We start from the raw sequence: 20,208 nt of genomic DNA, 5'->3' as shown, positions 1-20,208 counted from the left end.
TTGGGTAGCGTATCCCCAATCGCCATGCTCGGCTTTGTTTTGTATTAAAAGTCTTATGGTCGAAAATTGTATTTTGATACTTAAAGGGTAATTTGGGTCGATGTGGGCCCCGCTTCATAAACATAATTTTATTAATAGAACGTGCTAGTTTTTATATATGGAACATGGGGTTAAAAGCATTACGCCTAAATATGTCGGGAACTAGTCAAACATTTTCGCATTTAAAGACTTTCCGGACAGTCAGGTTTGGCGCGCCGCGCCAGGTGGCAGTTCAGCAAAAAAAAATTTTTTTAGTAATTTTACACGGTTTAATCGCGGGTTGGTTTGGGTTGTTACATAAAAGGTATATGATATACATGTTTTTGGAAAGCTGGCGAAAAATCAATAACTTTTCATTTAGATATCGAATAATTTCGATGAACGGATTAAAAGATATGATCAACTGAATTATGATTAACGTTAATTGAAATTGCTTTTGAATCTACAATTAAGATTTAAACAACTTGTTTACGAGATTGATAAATTGGATTTTTGAATATTACCAACCGAGTAAATGAATCCTTATATAAGGTATGTCTTGTTTTGTTGAACTATTGTCAAAATTGACTTTTTGAAACGACTTTGGATAACTTTTGTATGTCGATCTCGAGCATTAGGATTGTTATACACTATGACCTGACCTAGCTTGATAGACATTTATTGACCAACATATGTTCTCTAGGTTGAGATCTACGGTTATTTGATATTCCGAGTTTCGGTCACGTTTTGGTGAACAACTTTATGTGCTGCTAAGGTGAGTTTCATTGATCCCTTTTTAATTGCTTTTGCAATATATATTTTTGGGCTGAGAATACATGCACTTTATTTTAAACGCAATGGATACAAGTACATACTAAATTCTACACTGAGTTTGAACCGAAAATCCCTTAGCTTTGGTAACTGTTAACTGCCAGTTATAAGAACTGGTGGGCGCGAGTAGTAGTATATGGATCCATAGGGCTTGATATCCCCGTCCGAGCTAGAGCGCTAGCCTTTTAACGGACGTATGCTATTTGAGAAGCGTACACGTTGGTTTGCGTGTATTATTAAGATGATAATACAAAGGGTACAAATTATATATACGTTAAGTTTAGTTATCAGGGTGCTCAATTTTGTAGAATATTTTGATAAACGTTTCTGGATGAAACAACTGAAATCTTGTGATCCACCTTTATACACAGATTATGCGAAACATTAAAACTATGAACTCACCAACCTTTGTGTTGACACTTGTTAGCATGTTTATTCTCAGGTTTCCTATAAGTCTTCCGCTGTTGCTTATATGTTAGACAAGTTATGTGCATGGAGTCTTACATGACATACTTTTCAAGGAAACGTTGCATTCACCAAATTATCACCGTGTATCTTATTTTGACTGCATTGTCAACGGAAGTACTATTGTAAACTATTATTTACGGTGATTGTCTATATGTAGAAATCATCAGATGTCGAAAACCTTTGATTTAAATATTCATTTATGTTGTGCCTTTTCAAAAGAATGTAATGTTTACAAAACATATCATATAGAGGTCAAATACCTCGCAATGAAATCAATGAATGACGTATTGTCCATATGGATTTGGAGCGATCGTCACAAGTTCCTAGTATATGGTGGTCTGAGGATATTTTTAGAAAAATTGCAGGTTGGTGGGGAAGAATTATGGAGATGGAAAACTGCAGCCTTGACGACGACAATCAAAACCTAGATGTGGGGAGAGTTTTGATTCATACCAGAAGTAGCACTATAAAATTCGAGGGTGAAGTAAGTCTTATGGATAATGAGAACGTCACCTACATCGACATTAGGGAGGATGAATCTAGAGAGGTTCGTTTTGATTTCAATCAGTCCACTTCCTTAGATGATGGTCAAGCTGATGCCATCCCAGAAGATGATGATGAAGATGATAGGTCCATAGATGACACTTATGATGGATCAGATGAGTATGAATCGGATTTTAACAATGATCTTGAGGATAATGATAATTTAATCAGAGATGGAACACCACTTTCCGACGGATCAGATCGCAATGGTGGCCGGAAAAATGTTTACTCCGGCGAACAGGTATGTGAGAAAGATAGGATCGAAGACGAAGAGTCGGGTTGTGGTAACCTAGGCAACCTATTCCAAGAAAACATTAATAATGATGGCACAGTGTGATGACCCGGAAATTTCTGACCAAATTTAAACTTAATCTTTAACGTTTCCGACACGATAAGCAAAGTCTATGAAGTTGAATCTCAAAATTTTGAACTATTCAATTACCCTTCGATTGTTCTCAATGATTCGCGAACAATTATATGTAAATAGATACATATACTATAATTTGAAAACGTAACAAAGTGTGGAGTATATGATACTGTGCATTAAAATTATTGGTTTGATTATCTGATTTATATATTTAACTATGGAGTTAAAAGATTATGCCAAACGATTGAATGAAAGGATATTTATTGAGTCTCTTAAGGATTATGATATTATTACGGGTCTCTGTTGTGAGGTCCACGTTGATTTGGGAAATCATTCATTTTAAATAGTATTCGGAATAAATGGTAAAGTGTTTGCTTAAATAACGTAATTTGGACACATACAATAATAAGGAATATTAACTGTTAGAATTAGATATATTTGATTTCAAGTTATTTAGTAAACGATAGTAACATTCGATTGATATTTAGATAAGTTAACTAAAACGTTTAAGATGAACCAGTAAAACACTAATTTGCTACGGTATTTTCGAATTACTACAGTACCCGAAAAGCTACAGTGTTTTTGAAAATCACTATTTGCTACAGTAAAAAAACTTTGCTACAGTAACTTTGCTACAGTAAAACACTATTTCAAAATGAAAATGTATATGTATATACTACGAGACGATGATTTATAGAAGTAAATGACCAAAACACTCGAAAGTTTAAGATACACTTTGAGTGATATAGTTTATTGATAATTTAAGACTATATTTTAACAAAGGTACGAGTCACGAAACGTAAAGAGCCAGTTTTCTCAGCGTACGAATGGACATTCGAAAAACCGAAACCAGGACATAAGTCGCGTGATGACGTACGACTTATCGGAACAAAAATTACAAGTCACATATACACGAGAATATAATATAATATATAATTAATTAATTTAAATTATGTATATTTTATATATTATTAATAAACATGTCGACAAACAAAAATACAAAAGATTGTGAGCTGGAAATGGAAGCCATGCGATCGCATGGCATCCCCTCACATAATCCATGCGATCGCATGGATAAGGATTTCAGGCCACATCTATAATCGAGCTGGTTCCTGCACTTATAACACACACACATATCCGAATACATATTACTCCCTCTGTTAGTTATAATTATTTATATTATTATTATTATTATTATTATTATTATTATTATTATTATTATTATTATTATTATTATTATTATAAATCTTATTATTATTAATAGTATTATACAAAAAAAATACTACGACGAGGTCATGAGCGTGTCACTTTCAAAATGAGTTTTCGAGCGGGATAGAGCTAAGGAAATTATGGGTTATAATTATGGAGGTTATGGGTAATATTCGCAAGTCAAACCTAGTGTTTATCATCTCCGTTACGTCTACATACTTTCCTACAATATTGAATCTCGCTATTGATACGTAAGCACTCATATTTTATCTTTTATATATTAATTGTGTATCCATGTCTAGTGCTAGAGTATATATATTTATACATGCTTGTATGCTAAATTTCGTCGTTAAACAGTTATGGTGAATCACGAAGTAAATACATATATTACTGATAAAAGGTATATGATATGCATGTTTTTGGAAAGCTGGCGAAAAATCAATAACTTTTCATTTAGATATCGAATAGTTTCGATGAATGGATTAAAAGATATGATCAACTGAATTATGATTGACGTTAATTGAAATTGCTTTTGAATCTGCAATTAAGATTTAAACAACTTGTTTACAAGATTGATAAAATGGATTTTTAAATATTACCAGCCGAGTAAATGAAATCTTATATAAGGCACGTCTCGTTTTGTTAAACTATTGTCAAAATTGACTTTTTGAAACAACTTTGGATAACTTTTGTATGTCGATCTCGAGCATTAGGATTGTGATACACTATGACCTGACCTAGCTTAATAGACATTTATTGACCAACATATGTTCTCTAGGTTGAGATCTACGGTTATTTGGTAATCCGAGTTTTAGTCACATTTTGGTGAACGACTTTATATGCTGCTAAGGTGAATTTCATTGCTCCCTTTTTAATTGCTTTTGCAATATATATTTTTGGGCTGAGAATACATGCACTTTATTTTAAAACGCAATGGATACAAGTACATACTTAATTCTACACTGAGTTTGAACCGAAAATCCCTTAGCTTTGGTAACTAGTAGCTGCCAGTACATAGGATGTGGACTGGTGGGCGCGAATAACAGTATATGGATCCATAGGGCTTGACATCCCCGTCCGAGCTAGAGCGCTAGCCTTTTAACGGACGTGTGTTATTTGAAGTTTAGGACATGTTGGTTTGCGTGTATTAAAATGAATGGGGTATTTATTATATAACGTTAAAGCTTAGTTACCAGGGTGCTCTGTTATGTAGAATCTATTGATATCTGGATGAAACAACTGAAATCTTGTGATCCAACTTTATATACAGATTATGCGAAACACTAAAACTATGAACTCACCAACCTTTGTGTTGACACTTGTTAGCATGTTTATTCTCAGGTTCCCTAGAAGTCTTCCGCTGTTTACTTATATGTTAGACAAGCTATGTGCATGGAGTCTTACATGGCATATTTATCAAGGAAACGTTGCATTCACCAAATCATCACCATGTATCTTATTTTGACTGCATTGTCAACGGAATTACTATTGTAAACTATTATTTACGGTGATTATCTATATGTAGAAATCATCATATGTCGAAAACCTTTGATTTAAATATTCATTTATAGTATGCCTTTTCAAAAGAATGCAATGTTTACAAAACGTATCATATAGAGGTCAAATACCTCGCCATGAAATCGATGAATGACGTGTTCGTCCAGATGGATTTGGACGGGTCGTCATACACAGGTAAACAGAAAAGTGTAGAAATCGAAAAATCATCTGAATTCATTCCTGAAATTGCCCCCATAAATGCACGTGCAAATAATTTCGCCAACCAAGATAATCATTACAATAGCCGTTCAAACTACATCCCCAACAACCCAATCCCTAACCCTACTGACAATGAGAATATTCTTCACAGCCCAATTCGCCCACTCAACCTTAGCCCAACTCGTTCACTTACCCCAAATAAATCCCCATCGATGGATAAGTCCACTTCCAGTCCAATTATCTTAAATAAGCCCAATGACAGCCCAACTATAAAATCCAAAACAACCTCAAGCCCAACTATTCTTACCAAACAACCCAATAATGCTACTTCTAACACTGTACCCTCCCAATCCAGTCCAACAAAAATCATTATTCAGCCCATCCAATCCAGTCCACCTGAAAACATCATTCATCCCACTATCCCCAACCCATCATCTCCCCTCAATCCCAGCCCAATTAATCGCTTCTCCAGCCCAACAAGTAACCACTCTGATCCTAATCCATGTAGCTCCAACCAGCCCATCCACCACCTCATCCATTCTGATCTTCAAAACCACTCAACCTCTCCCATCCACGCTCCTTCGCTACACCGTCCATCAGCCCCAATCGTTAACAATCTTCACAATCTTCCAAATAATCCCAAACCCTCACGAACCAAATCTTCCAAACCCCACTCTCGCCCTTCCAAACCATCTGTTAACACGAAACTGCCTAATAAATCCAACTCACATACAACCAATTATGTAAATCCTATTCCAAGTTCTCTTGACGCAAATCATAAGCCAAGACAAAAAGGGGAATGTTGTTGGTCAAGCATAAGGCGATGGAAAACTTCTTCTCGCATGCTCAACATCAAAAACACAGCCCGAAAAACTAAACCTGATGACAAACCCATTCGATCTAGTTGCACCTCATGTGCTACCAATCGCTCAAAGGCAAACTCTACTCAGAACCATCCCCTGAACAATAAGTCTTCAACACTTCCCCATAACCATGAAAAGAAACAATCCAATTCGTGCTCTTCTGGTTCCCTCAATTCAATCAATAACGATGGGATTTACGAGTTTGGTTACCGTTTAGGTCTCAAATGGCAGAAAAAGCCAACTACTCAGTAAGTCTTATCTCTCTTTCGCAATTCTTGTTTTCTATGAAGATCATCTCTTATAACATTAGAACGTTCGGGTCCGGTAAGGAAAGTAAATTCGGGTCCATAAAAAAGTTTATCGCTGTTGAAAAACCTTCCTTCTTTGCTCTTCAAGAGACAAAACTCAAGTTAGTCGATAAGTCATGGATAGAGTCACTTTTGGGATCAACGAGCTGTGAGTTTATCCAACAAGAAAAAATAGGTAAATCGAGCGGGCAATTATTGATCTGGGACACAAACCTGTTTGATGCTTCTGATGTGATTAGGATTGATAGAGTGATAGGTGTTCGGGGTGTATGGAAAAATAACTATACAGTTATAAATACTCTTAACGTATACGGTCCCCACGATGACAACGGTAAGTCCAAACTATGGGATTCTCTATCATCTATAATTGGTAATAGTGATGAAGCCTGGGCCCTTTGTGGTGATTTCAATGAGGTAAGAAAAGACGATGAGCGGCTCAACTTTGTCTTTATAGAGAGTAGAGCTAAACGTTTCAACGATTTTATTAATTCAAACAGTCTCTCTGATATTCCTATGGGCGGTAGATGTTTCACTCATGTTAGCGAAGATGGGCTAAAGTTCAGTAAAATAGATAGATTCCTTGTATCAGACAAATTCATGGCCTTGTGGAATAATTTATCTGCTGTGATTATGGACCGATCTGATTCCGATCACTGCCCTATTTCTCTCTTTGATGAGGTAAAAAAATTTGGTCCAAAGCCCATCAAAGTTTTCGACTCTTGGCTAGACGATCCAGAAGCAGAAAACATCATCTCATCTAGTTGGGCCAACCCCCCACTGTTCCTCCAGGCCCACGTAAAGACAGGCTCTTTTTAGCCAAACTCAAAGAAGTAAAGGGTGCACTTAAATCATGGAGTGTTTCTAAATTCAGCAAAATTGATCAGGAGATAGATTCAAATAAAAGTAAAGCTATGTCACTAGAGCTAAAAGCTGAATCATCGAACCTAAATGACAGTGAGTTAGCAGATTGGAAACTAGCACGCAAGTGCTGTCTCGGAAATGAAAAAATCAAAACAAGTATGCTAAAGCAAAAGGCCCGGGTACGTTGGGCCCTAGAAGGCGACGAGAACTCAAAGTTCTTTCATTTGGTTATCAGGAACAATTACAACAAAAACAACATTCGTGGTCTCATCATCGATGGTTCTTGGAATGATAATCCCGATAGTATCAAAACTGTCGCTGTAACTCATTTCTCAAACCTTTTCGCTGAACCCAACCATAACAGGCCCTCTCTTGAAGACTTAACCTACCCTTCGATCACTACTGATGAATCAGCAGACCTCGAGAAAAACTTCACAGAAACAGAAATCCATGATGCAATTTGCGATTGTGGTAGTTCCAAGGCCCCGGGGCCGGATGGCTTCAATCTAAGGTTCTTTAAAAAATATTGGAACATCATTAAATCCGACCTCATTGATGCGATCAATTGGTTCTGGGAGACGGGTGAGATCTCCAGGGGTTGCAACACGTCTTTCGTCACCCTCATTCTCAAGAAATCTGACCCATTATGCTTAAATGATTATAGGCCGATAAGTTTAATCGGTAGTTACTACAAAAATGTGGCCAAGTTACTTTCAAACATCCTTAGAAAGATAATCCCGAACATCATTGGTCATGAGCAAAGTGCTTTTCTTAAAGGGCGTTTCATTCTTGATGGAGCGTTAATTGCTAACGAAACGATTAACTACATTAAAGCAAGTAACAAAAAGGGTCTCATCTTTAAAGTCGATTTCGAAAAGGCTTTTGATATTCTTAATTGGAACTTCCTATTCGACGTCATGAAATGCATGGGTTTCGGTTCCAAATGGAGATAATGGATTCGTTCTTGCCTTACCACGGCCTCGATCTCTATTTTGATAAATGGTTCCCCCTCTAATGAATTCACGCTTGGTAGAGGTGTTCGTCAAGGCGATCCGCTCTCACCTTTCTTATTCATTATCGCCGCCGAGGGTCTAAACATCCTTACAAAAGCGGCTATCGATCGTGATCTTTTTAAAGGAATCGAAGTAGGAAAAGATAAGGTGCTCCTTTCCCATCTTCAATACGCCGACGATACTATATTCTTTAGTGAATGGAGTCGCACGAATGCCTACAATCTTCGAAATATAATGAAGTGCTTCGAGTTGGCCTCGGGTCTTAAAGTAAATTTCAACAAAAGTAGCGTGTTCGGGGTAGGAGTAGATCATTCGGATATATATCCGATTGCACAACATCTTGGTTGCCAAATTGGTAATTTCCCATTCACCTATCTTGGTATTCCTATCGGGACAAAAATGAAAAGAATAGGCGATTGGGAAGCGGTGATAGATAAGTTTGAAAAGAAATTATCCGGGTGGAAAATGCGTTCGATGTCATTCGGTGGAAGATTGGTACTCATCAAATCGGTTCTTTCGAGTCTCCCATTGTACTACTTCTCGCTATTCCGCGCTCCACCATGGGTCATCAATATCCTTGAAAGTGTAAGACGCAATTTTTTTTGGGGCGGGACGGGTTCTAATAACAAAATTTCTTGGGTCAAATGGGAGGGTATCTTAAATACTTTCGAAAATGGGGGGTTAAATATTGGGTCTTTAAAAAGCAAAAATCTTGCGCTATTGACTAAATGGTGGTGGAGGTTTAGAACCGAAACCGATGCCTTTTGGGTTAAAATTATTCGTAGCATTCATGGGGTTAGCGGCGGCTTGGTGCCGGGAGGTGAAAACTTTCCGGCTACCGGGACGTGGCATAATATTGTGTTAGCAGGTTTAGATATTGAACAGGTCCAGCTTGATTTCAAGAGTTATTTCCATAAGACGATTCGAGATGGTAGCAGCACTTTAATTTGGCACGAGCATTGGATCGGTGAAGACAAGCTTTCCTCACTTTTTCCCAGATTATATAGACTCGACATTGACCCTAATGCAACTGTTAAAGATCGTGTTGTTATTACCAACAATGAAGCGAGTTTCGCAGGTAACTGGAGGCGATCACCTTCAAGCCGAGCCCTTGACAATTTAAGCTCGCTTGCATCCCTCATCGCCTCTTCTGATCTCCAGGTTGATAATACTGATTCTTGGTCCTACTCGCTAGACTCAGATGGTTTGTTTCGTGTTAAAACTTTATCTTGCACCATTGATGATCAAATTCTTGGGCCTTACAAATCAGCATTCAGCACTCTTCGAAATAATATGGTCCCGAAAAAGATCGAAATTTTTGTTTGGAGAACTCGTCTCAAAAGATTGCCGGTTAGATCGGAATTAGACAAACGTGGCATCGACCTCCATACCGTCCGGTGTCCATTGTGCGATGATGATATAGAGACGGTTGATCACTCCATAATTTTTTGCAAGCATGCGGTTGAAATTTGGGATAGAGTTTATAAATGGTGGAATATGGGTTCGTTCTCGAGCTTTAGTATTAATGAAGTTCTTGGGATCGAGAGCTGCTCGGGTTTTGGAGAAAAAATTTGGCTTGCCGTTAGATGGATTAGTGCCTACATCCTTTGGAAAAATAGAAATAATAAAGCGTTTCGTGGCAACTTTTGGAGAACTCCGGTTGCGTTTAGCGAAATTCAAATAAAGTCATTTGAGTGGATCGCTTCTAGATCAAAAGGCAAAAGGCTCGACTGGCTAAAGTGGATCTCCAACCCTTCGGAATATTTGTACATTACATAATCGTTTTTTGTGTTGCTTTCCTGCTTTCCTGTTTCGAGTTTATTCGCATAGTTCTGTAGTTGGTTGTAATTTACCTTGCTTGCATTCCATTTCTCTTGGAAGTGCTAGTTTTGTGCTCTTTCCTGTTTAATGAAAGTTGGCTTTTCAAAAAAAAAAAAAATGACAGATTCACACTTATTTTATACTATCTTCTAATAATATATCAAAAAAAATTTAAAATAAATTTATGCAATACATTATTTAAGGGTCTTTAAGGTATTTTTAAGTGAATTTATCGAATATATCATCTTGCTTTGTTCGTGGTCTCGTGTTAATCATGTAAGTGCTTGCTTCTGGCTAGTATTTTTTAATGCTAAATCACTCATTTGATGTCCACATGTCCACATGTCTAATTTATACTATGGTTTCCTGAATATCATTTTTTTAATGTAAAGAGCTGTCGTGATGTTGACATCATGATGCTTTAATTAACTTTTTACTAATAATGTTATTACGAAAATATGTATTGATTTGAATTATTTGCCAATCCAACTAAAGTAAAATATTAAAAAATAACCTTTTAATTTTTGTTTATTTTTCATGTAACATAAATCATGTTATATATTAACAGTTGATCATAGATTTTTTTTTGCATAAGGTTCACTAAGATTAAAATATTAAAAAAGGATAAATTATTAACATAATGTTTAACATATAGGCTAAAATTATGTTTTGTTGCACCCGATTTTCCCCAATAATGCGCGGTAACCTTTTAGCTCGTTAAAGCAAAAAACGACATCTTAATTTACTATTAAAAAAATAATATACTTTATCAACATAGAAAATAATATATCACCGAAGTTTGACTTGAGTGGTATATGAGTGTGATCCAACTTGAGTTACTGTTAACCCATGCTCGATTCTCACTCCAAGCAGAGAGTTTTCAACCAAAAAATTTAAAATAATATACATTTTCAACATATTACGAAGCATCTATGTAGACAAATATATATATATATATATATATATATATATATATATATATATATATATATATATATATATATATATATATATATATATATATATATATATATATATATATATATATATATATAGGGGCATGATCAATGGGGAAGTAACCAATCGGGGGGAAGCGGGGGGAAGCAAATTTTTTTTTTCGTTTTTTTTGAATTTTTTTTCCGGCATCAAGATCACACGAAAATATGAACATTTAGAAGAGACACTTCGTGATGAATGTTATTATTTAGGCGGGAAAACGATCGACAAAAATAACATTCAAGATAATATTGTTCGTGAAGAATATGAACGTTTTTTTTCCATGTTTTGTGAAGTAAAATTTAGCCCGATTTAGAGTTTAGAGTTTAGGGTTTAGGGTTTAGGGTTTAGGGTTTTGGGTTTATTCTATAAACCCAAAACACCAAACCCTAAACCCTAAACCCTAAACCCTAAACTCTAAACCGTTCGTGTTAAAAAACTCAATCTAAATCCTAAATCTAAACCCTAAATTTCTAAACCCTAATATCTAAACCCTATAAACCCTAATATCTAAACCCTAATATCTAAACCCCAATAGCTAAAACCTCAAAATACGCTCGAAAAACACGATAATTGTTATATATTACTTCTTCGAGCGTTTTTCCGCCAAAATAAAAACATTTATCACAAAGTGTCTCTACTAAATGTTCATATTTTCATCTCATCTATAATGTTCGTGGACAAAATTTTTTCAAAAAACGAAAAAAAAAAGTTTTTGCTTCCCCCGCTTCCCCCCGAATGGTTACTTCCCTCTTGATCCTATCACTGTGTATATATGTATATATATATATATATATATATATATATATATATATATATATATATATATATATATATATATATATCCAATTGTAACATAAATTCAAATACATAAAATGTCACTTTTCTATTTTATAAAGGGTATATTTGAAACCTAGAAAAATTGAAAATGTAGTAAAAATTAAGTAAAAAATGAACATAAAAAGAGTATTACGGAGTATAATAATACATCTAACTAATAATAATTTGTTTCATTTTGGGTTTTGTGTTGCTATTGGTCCTTCTTTGATTTCCACATTTTTATTTTATTTGCTAAGCCGACAGCTGCTTTTTACACACAACAACAACAACAACAAAGTATCAAAACCAACTTTTATTTCTTCTAGTAACTACCGTTAACAGATCAAGCTGGATTATGGGTTGAATTCATGGTTTTTATTCAATTATATTCATCTAATTTCATCTTATACAGTTCAAGTACCCAAATCACACCTCAATTTCCATCCTTTCAGTAAGTTTATAACCAATTATTACTCCGTATAATTAATTAATATGTTTATTTTCAAAGTTTAATTTCCGTTAATTTTGCTACTTTCCGTTATACGTCCGTTATCTCTTTTATGATCATTAAATTAAATTAGTTCATCGTTTTGTTTTTTTTTTTTTTTAATTTTTTATAATTGGAATTCAGTTATGATCACGGCCGATCAAAGTAAGGTATAGTTTTGCTTTAGTTTTGGTTGCGATTAATTTACTTTTTGGATCTCAAATTTTTAGGGTTTGATCATTTTTTTCTTAATTCATATCTGAAGTTAGGTGCGACACAATGATGTTTAGTAATTGAGTGTTTGATCAGCTTTAATCTTCCAATAATTGAACGTTTTCAGTAATTATATATTATATATTATATAAATATATAATATAAAATTTGTAATATTTATTTATGTGTATTATTGTTATGTTGATATAGTACTTGTTTGTGTTATTTGTAGGAGGAAGTAGTGAATTTTGGTTATCGTAAATTCGATTTTGAAATCTGAATCGGGATATCGTAAATCGTGATTATGGCTTCGTTGTCAAAAGCGGATTCGAGACGTATGTATTCATGGTGGTGGAACAGTCACATTAGTCCTAAAAATTCTAAGTGGCTTCAAGAAAATCTCACAGGTAAATAGTAAAATTTTGTTGACTTTGCAATAAGTATAGTCAACACTCGAGAACGTTTATAGATGATTTGTAGCAAAATGCTGGTTCATGCGATATAGTCTAGGAAAAAAATTTGTTGTAATAAAAAAGAAATTATGTTTGGTTAGTTATTGTTTGATGTCTATCTTGACCGTTATATATACCGAAGCCCTAGTCTTTTTTTTTGTGTGACTGATTTTTTTTAGCAACTTAGTTAATGATTTACCTTTTCTTATTGGATTCAGAGAATTTATCCGTTAGTATTGACGCTAAAATGGTATGGTTATCGAGTATTACATTTAGTACTTCAATATGTTGAACATGTAAGATTGTATATTTATAGTGTTAATGGTTAATGCATTCTCAAGTTCCAATTAGAATTTAGGTTTTGGTTAGTTATGTACATTCATATATTGTTCTTTTCGTGATCATTTATTGTACGTACGAAGCTAAGTGTTACCGTTTTGATTTTATATAGGATTTTTATTTTTATACGTATATATTTATTGATACTTTTTTAATTGTGTTAATGAATAGATGTGGATGTTAAAGTGAAAGCAATGATAAAGTTGATTGAAGAAGACGGAGATTCATTTGCAAGAAAGGCGGAAATGTACTATAAAAAGCGTCCCGAACTCATGAAATTAGTTGAAGAGTTGTACAGAGCGTATCGAGCCTTAGCAGAACGATACGATCATGCAACCGGGGCCCTCAGACAGGCCCACAAAACAATGTCCGAAGCGTTTCCAAATCAAGTCCCTGCAGGGTGCGATGACGCTTCTCCCGTTTCACCCTACGATGCCGATCCTCAAACTCCCGATTCAAAAAGTTTCGGCCTTGATGACATACATAAAGACGGGTCAATGGGAACAGCAAGAAAAGCGCTTAATTTTAGTGATTCGGTAGATGGTAATATTAAAAACAGATCTCAAGATCGAAATTTGTTACCGTTTGAGAATGATAAAGAGATTTTACAATTAAAAGAGGCTTTAGCGAAAGTAGAAGACGAAAAGGAAGTTGGGTTGAAGAAGTATTTAGAGAGTTTGGAGAGATTAGCGAAACTTGAAACCGAGATGTCGAATTCGCAAGAGTTTTCGAAAGAACTAGCGGACCGGGCGAGTAAAGCCGAGGCCGAATCGAAAAGTTTGAAAGACGTTATCGAAAGATTGAATGCCGGAAAGGAAGAAAGTTTTGAACTTTACCAACAAGCGCAAGAGAAAATCGAGAAACTTTACGAGAAAGTTAGTGAAAGTGAAAACGTTAACGAAAACTTGAAGCAAGAAATTACTAGATTAGAAAAAGAAAGAGATTCGGCTTATGATCAGTACAAACAATCTTTGAATCTGCAATCAGATTTGGAGAAGAAATTAACCGAATCAGAGGATGAAATCGAGAATTTGAAGCTAACGATCATTAAATTAACGGACGAAAAAGAAGCGCAAACGGTTTTATATCAACAATGTTTGGAGACGATTTCGAGTCTCGAAATTTCACTCGTTCGTGCAAAAGAAGAGATCGAAAGATTAAAAACCGAGATCGAGAACGGGATTTCGTGTTTAAAGGACGCGGAAGAACAACGGGTCAACTTAGAAAAGTCAAACAAGGGTCTTCAAACGGAATTAGCATCAATGGGGGTTAAAATTGAAGCTCAAGATCAAGAAATAACTGAAAAACAAAAGGAATTGGGAAGATTATGGACTTCTATACAAGAAGAACGATTACGGTTTGTGGAAGCTGAAACCGCTTTTCAAACGTTACAACAACTACACTCGCAGTCCCAAGAAGAGTTAAGATCTTTGGCTAATGAGTTACAAAACCGGGCCCACATTTTGCGGGATATCGAAACCCGTAACCAAGTTTTAGAAGGAGAGATTCAGAAGCAAATCGAGGAGAACGAGAACCTTAGCAAGGTTAACTTATCTTCTGCCATTTCGTTGAATGACTTGCAGTCTGAAATCAGCAGCTTAAAAGAATCCAATGTGAAACTCGAGGAAGAGGTTGACCTCCGAGTTGACCAAAGAAACGCTCTTCAGCAAGAAATATATTGTCTAAAGGAGGAACTGAACGAGTTAAATAAGACCCACGGGTCCATTTTGGAACAAGTTGCTTACACGGGTTTGAACCCGGAAAGTTTTGGATCATCCGTAAAGGCGTTGCAGGATGAGAACTCTAATTTGAAAGAAGAATGGCAAACCGAAAAGGCTGCAAAAGCTGCGTTACTCCAAAAACTTGAAGTCATGGGTCAACTTCTTGAGCGAAACGTCGTTTTGGAGAATTCGTTATCGGATTTGGGTGACGAGTTAGAAGGTGTACGGGGAAAATTAAAGTCACTTGAAGAATCTTACAAATCTCTTGCTGAAGAAAAATCGAATCTTGCTGTCGAAAAAGCGAATTTGTTAGGTCAGTTACAAGTAACGACTGATAATTTGAGTCAAGTTTCAGAAAAAAACACGGTTCTTGAAAATTCCCTTTTTGATGCCCATGTTAAACTTGAAGTATTGAAACAAAAGTCACAAACTTTTGAAGATTCATGTAAAGTTCTTGCTGATGAAAAGTCTGCACTTATTACCGAAAAGGGTAGTTTAGTCATTCAGATGGAAATTACCGAAAAAAGTTTGAATGATCTCGAGGTAAAATATACAGATCTTGAAGAAAAGTATACGTTGTTGGAGAAAGAGCGAGAGTCGACTCTTCGTAAAGTCGAAAAGTTAAATTTGTCGTTGGCTTTACAAAATCAAGAACACGAAACGTTTGCCGAAAAAAGTGACAAGCAGTTGCACACGTTGAGAAGCCAGATTCAAGTTTTAAAAGATGAAAGTCACAAAAAAAGCAAAGAATTTGAAAAGGAGCTCGATTGCGCTTTTGGTTCCGAAATTGAAATCTTCGTCTTGTTGAAATGTGTACAAGATCTTGAAGAAAAGAATGTGCTTTTAGTTAATGATCTTCGTAAACTTCAAGAAGCATCGAAATTGTCTGAAAGTCTTGTTCGTGTGTTGAATCAAGAAAAAATTAATGATCAGATAAAGATTAAATCTTTAGCTGATCAGAACGATAGATTGAAGATCGGGTTGCACCAGTTGCTGAAAGCTTCTGGGATTTTTGTTCATCCTGGATCTGTAAACGGGCAAGAACAAACACATTTCGATAGTATACAACGAAATTTCGAAGGAACTAAACGTGCCCTAATTGAAAATGAAGACAAAAACATGGAGTTGGTTGTTGAGATATCGATTTTGGTTGCATTGTTAAAGCAACTGAAAAAAGAAGCAGTGGATCTTGAAGCAGACAAAAGCTATTTACAACACGAGTTACATGTTCGGGCTGAGAAGAACGTTGTGTTGCAAACTGAGGCCCAAAAACTTTCAGAAATGAACGAACGGTTGAGATCGAAAGTGATTGAAGGTGATAATACAGAACAAGTGTTAAGAAATCAGGTAGAGAATTTGAATTTACAGTTTGCAGTTGTTCAAGAAGCTTACAGAACTTTACAGACGGAAAATTCGGTGGCTCTTGAAGAAAAAAAGTCTTTGTTGAATGATAACATCTCAAAAAACGTCAAAATTCGCCTTTTAGAAGAGGAAAACGATATCGTACTGATTGAGGTTTTAAGTCAGGGCATTCTTTCACAAGCTTTAGAGACTCACCTTGATGAAAAACACGCGAAAATGTTATCGGTTGAGAAGAAATTGGATTTGGCGAGAACGGAAAATCTCGATCTCGAAAGGCGTTTAGAAAAATCCGAGCGTGAATTGGTAACAGTTATTTCTGTTCGTGATCGATTGAATTTGGAGTTGGTGAATGGGAATAATCTGTTGCAGTTAAAAGAAAACGAGCATAACGAAGCCGTTAAAAAATTAACGAACTTGGAGGGTAACAATAACGAGTTGTGTGAGATAATAGCTGATCTGCAGAGAGAAAACAACGATGTTAAAACGACAAACGATGGACAACAGAAACAGATTGTTAAACTTCTAGAAGATACCGAACATTTAAGTAAAGAAAACCAGATTTTAACGGTGAAAATGCAGCAGTTGACCGAAAAGCAGGAAAAAACAGAGGAAAAGGCTCGACTTTTGGAAACAGAAGGGTCATTGGTATGTTTCCTTTTTTTTTCTTTTTTTCTTTTTTTTTTTTTTTACTTTTGTGAAAAGCTCATTGGTATATGGTGATTTGCAGGCTTTGACTGTTTGTGAAGTTGTATTAGAAGAAAAGATTCGTGAGCTTACTGAAATTTGTACGAGTCTTCAAGAAGAAAATAGTTCTAAAGATGTGAATACCGAATTGCTTAAAGAACGAACCCGCACTTTGGAAACTGAGAACGGAAACCTTAAAGCTCATATGGCTGCATATGGCCCGTCCCTCGAGTCTTTGAAAGATAGCATCGTATCGCTGGAAAATATAACTTGTATCCGAACAAAAGTCCCAGAGTCCGAAACTGAAGACGCGAAGGTAATTTATTACGGAGTAATATTTTTTTGTAGATATAGACAATGTTGCAAAACTAGTTATTCGGCGAGTACTCGGTCAGGACTTCGGAGGGAGTAATCGGCAATTCAGGGATTAATCGGATTGGACTTTTATACATTTTAATAATGAGTTTCAAAAATACATGCAAGTATAAAAGAAAACCATCAACGCCAACATAAACTTTAACATAATTGTCTAAAAACATAAACATAATCGTTCATTTATTCAAAAACTCTAAAATTGTAGTTTACATTCATAGTAAAATGTTGATCAAATTTGACTTTGACCAACAAATTCAATTATGACCCATTAACCGATGTTGACCAATTAATTAACTGATTTTCCAAAATCAGTTCAGTCTGTTCTTAAAAAGGAGTAATCGGAGATTGATATGGAGTAATCGGGCTTTTTTACAACAATGGATATATAGGTTTGACCCTTGAGATATAGGTCAAAGTTGTTAAACTTATAAATACTGTGATGTTTGTTCGATAAATACAGGGAAATTTACAGAATGGGGGTATTTTTTAGCACAGATTCGATATATTGTTGTTACTAACATACTATTTTTAGCACAATATTGTGATAAGATTTCAGATGTACAAATCATACACATTTTCACTTACAAATTGCAACAAATAGTGACCATATATATCCGATTAATGACTACTTTTTATCTTGAAATATATTTAAAAGCTAATGATTTTTTTGTATTTTATATAATGACTAATTGCAGGGCGTTGAATCTGTAAACGAGGATCAAGATCCATTTGTTGAGTTGCAGTATCTGCAAAATAAGGTTAAAGTTATCGAAATGGCTGTTGTTGAAATGCAGATGCAATCCGCAAAGATCGAAGAATTAAGCGATCGAACGAGAAAACGCAGATCAAACAGTAAACCGAAGTCCGAAATCTCAGAAGCCGATCCGAAAGACATCATGCTCGATCAAGCGTCTGAATGTTCGTCGTACGGTGTAAGCAAAAGAGGATTAACCGAAGGTGAAATTTGGGAAACGGCTGACGATTCAAAATTCGTGTCGAAGCATCATCCGACTGCTTCGGATGTGTCTTTCGATAGTGTAGTTGATAAACTAGAAGTTTCTAGAAGATTCCGCGAGCCTCGTGAAGGCGAAAACAAACGGAAAGTTCTCGAACGACTTAATTCGGATGTATTAAAGTTGACGAATCTTCAAATTACGATCGAGGATTTAAAACGGAAGCTCGAGATCACGTTACGAACGAGAAGAGGAAAAGGTATGATCGAGTGCGAGACGTTAAAAGGTCAACTTATGGAAGCCGAATCGGCTATACAAAAACTATATGAACTTAACGGGAAGCTCGTTAAACATGTTGAAGGTTCGTCTGAAAAGTTAACGGGGGATAATGTGGAAAATGAAAGTATGAGAAGGAAAAAGGTATCGGAACAAGCGAGAAGGGTATCGGAAAAGATCGGTCGATTACAGTTAGAGATACAAAAGATACAGTTTGTCATGTTGAAATTGGACGATGAAAACGAACCTAAAGGAAAATCGAAGTTTATTGATACTAAAAAACGAGTGCTTTTGAAAGATTATCTTTATGGTGGCGGAAGAACAAAAGCGACGATTAGTAGCAAGCGCAAGTCAAGTCATTTTTGTGCTTGTGTCGAGCCTTCGACGAAAGGAGATTAATCAAGGTTTTTTTTTTCTTTCTGTAATTTATGAAGTAATTTAGTGTGTGTTTTTATGTACTTATATGAATAACTTTTTATGGTTTTCGGTTTAGAGAGACTGTAAGAGGCCTATGTTTTAAACCTGATTTAAAGAAGCTATTTTTAGAGCTTGTTTCCTTTTAGTTTTGGTGCTTGAAGTTGTATGGGAACTTGGTTGCACATGTTTATTTTCATATTTTGTAGTCGCGGTTAACGAGTAGAGCTTATTTCGAGTGCAAACTCAACTTGATGATATTGAGCTACACTTGAGCTCGACTTGATCTGTTTGACAACTTTTCTTGAGGTGGAGGTTCAAGATGGTATTATTCATTTGTGAACCTTACTACCTTAGTAGGGTTGATTGAGAAACAAAGTTAAAAACCCTAAAAGTTATTTGCTGTGGTTTGATGATTTGGGTGTTGTAAAGGTTGTTTTCAAATTGGATATTTACCATTGTCGCAGCAAGGATATAGGTGATAATGATATGGTGTCATAGAGATTCCGAAATGTTATTCTTTCGGCTCTCAACACGTTAAAAGCCCTAAACATTACTCCGTACATTTTAAAACATATTTTAACTGCCTTTTTCACATATGATCATGTTATGAATCTATTACATTGTATGCGCCAGTCAAGGTTGCAAATCTCGGGCATCTCGGCCGATTTACCAGCAATAACTCGGTAGAAGTGTCTCAACGAATAGATGTTATAGTGGCTAGCTGAAGCTTGTTCTATTGCACAAGTAAAATAGTAATTCATTGTCTTAATCTTTGAGCAGCTTCTGCAACAACTAATTGATGCTCAAGTACCTAATATACCTGTAAAATAACACAATACATCGACTTCATGATGAACATGTGAGCAATTTATTTCAAAACACATACGAATAGTAAGAAGGTTAATATGAAACCTGAGGAGAATTCTTTAGACCAAGATTGGTGTTTAAACCCTGCATATGTCATTTGGTGTTTAAACCCTGCATATGTCAAATTCCACAAAGATTAGCTAGCGCAATAGCTTTGTTGATAGTCCTCAACCATAGCAATTGCTTCACAATGTATAGTCTACTTTTTAAATCATTACACTAAATTCAA

At 35.5% G+C, this 20,208-nt stretch overlaps 2 protein-coding genes across 2 annotated transcripts; both read left to right on the top strand.

The window, feature by feature from the left end:
• The first annotated feature begins 6,299 nt into the window (after window positions 1-6,299).
• Window positions 6,300-7,139, top strand: LOC139874644 (uncharacterized). The gene has a single exon (XM_071862046.1). It carries the CDS (start codon window positions 6,300-6,302, stop codon window positions 7,137-7,139), a length of 840 nt encoding a protein of 279 aa, XP_071718147.1.
• Window positions 7,140-12,102: 4,963 nt separating this feature from the next.
• Window positions 12,103-19,242, top strand: LOC139874240 (protein NETWORKED 1D-like). Its single transcript, XM_071861696.1, has 5 exons — window positions 12,103-12,284; window positions 12,766-12,940; window positions 13,496-17,052; window positions 17,135-17,407; window positions 18,162-19,242. The coding sequence occupies exons 2-5, from the start codon at window positions 12,838-12,840 to the stop codon at window positions 19,092-19,094; spliced, it is 4,866 nt and encodes a 1,621-aa protein (XP_071717797.1). The 5' UTR covers window positions 12,103-12,284; window positions 12,766-12,837; the 3' UTR covers window positions 19,095-19,242.
• Window positions 19,243-20,208: the final 966 nt, after the last annotated feature.

This window comes from Rutidosis leptorrhynchoides, chromosome 11, assembly GCF_046630445.1.
Source record: "Rutidosis leptorrhynchoides isolate AG116_Rl617_1_P2 chromosome 11, CSIRO_AGI_Rlap_v1, whole genome shotgun sequence".
NCBI lineage: Eukaryota > Viridiplantae > Streptophyta > Magnoliopsida > Asterales > Asteraceae > Rutidosis > Rutidosis leptorrhynchoides.
This window is presented reverse-complemented; position numbering and strand designations above follow the sequence as displayed.

Excerpts from the sequence above, each read along its gene's own strand:
- LOC139874644 (XM_071862046.1), top strand. The coding sequence starts at position 6,300 with ATGAAGATCATCTCTTATAACATTAGAACGTTCGGGTCCGGTAAGGAA.
- LOC139874240 (XM_071861696.1), top strand. The coding sequence starts at position 12,838 with ATGGCTTCGTTGTCAAAAGCGGATTCGAGACGTATGTATTCATGGTGG. Across the intron at positions 12,941-13,495 it reads GCTTCAAGAAAATCTCACAG|ATGTGGATGTTAAAGTGAAA; the intron begins GTAAATAGTAAA and ends GTTAATGAATAG. Across the intron at positions 17,053-17,134 it reads TGGAAACAGAAGGGTCATTG|GCTTTGACTGTTTGTGAAGT; the intron begins GTATGTTTCCTT and ends GGTGATTTGCAG.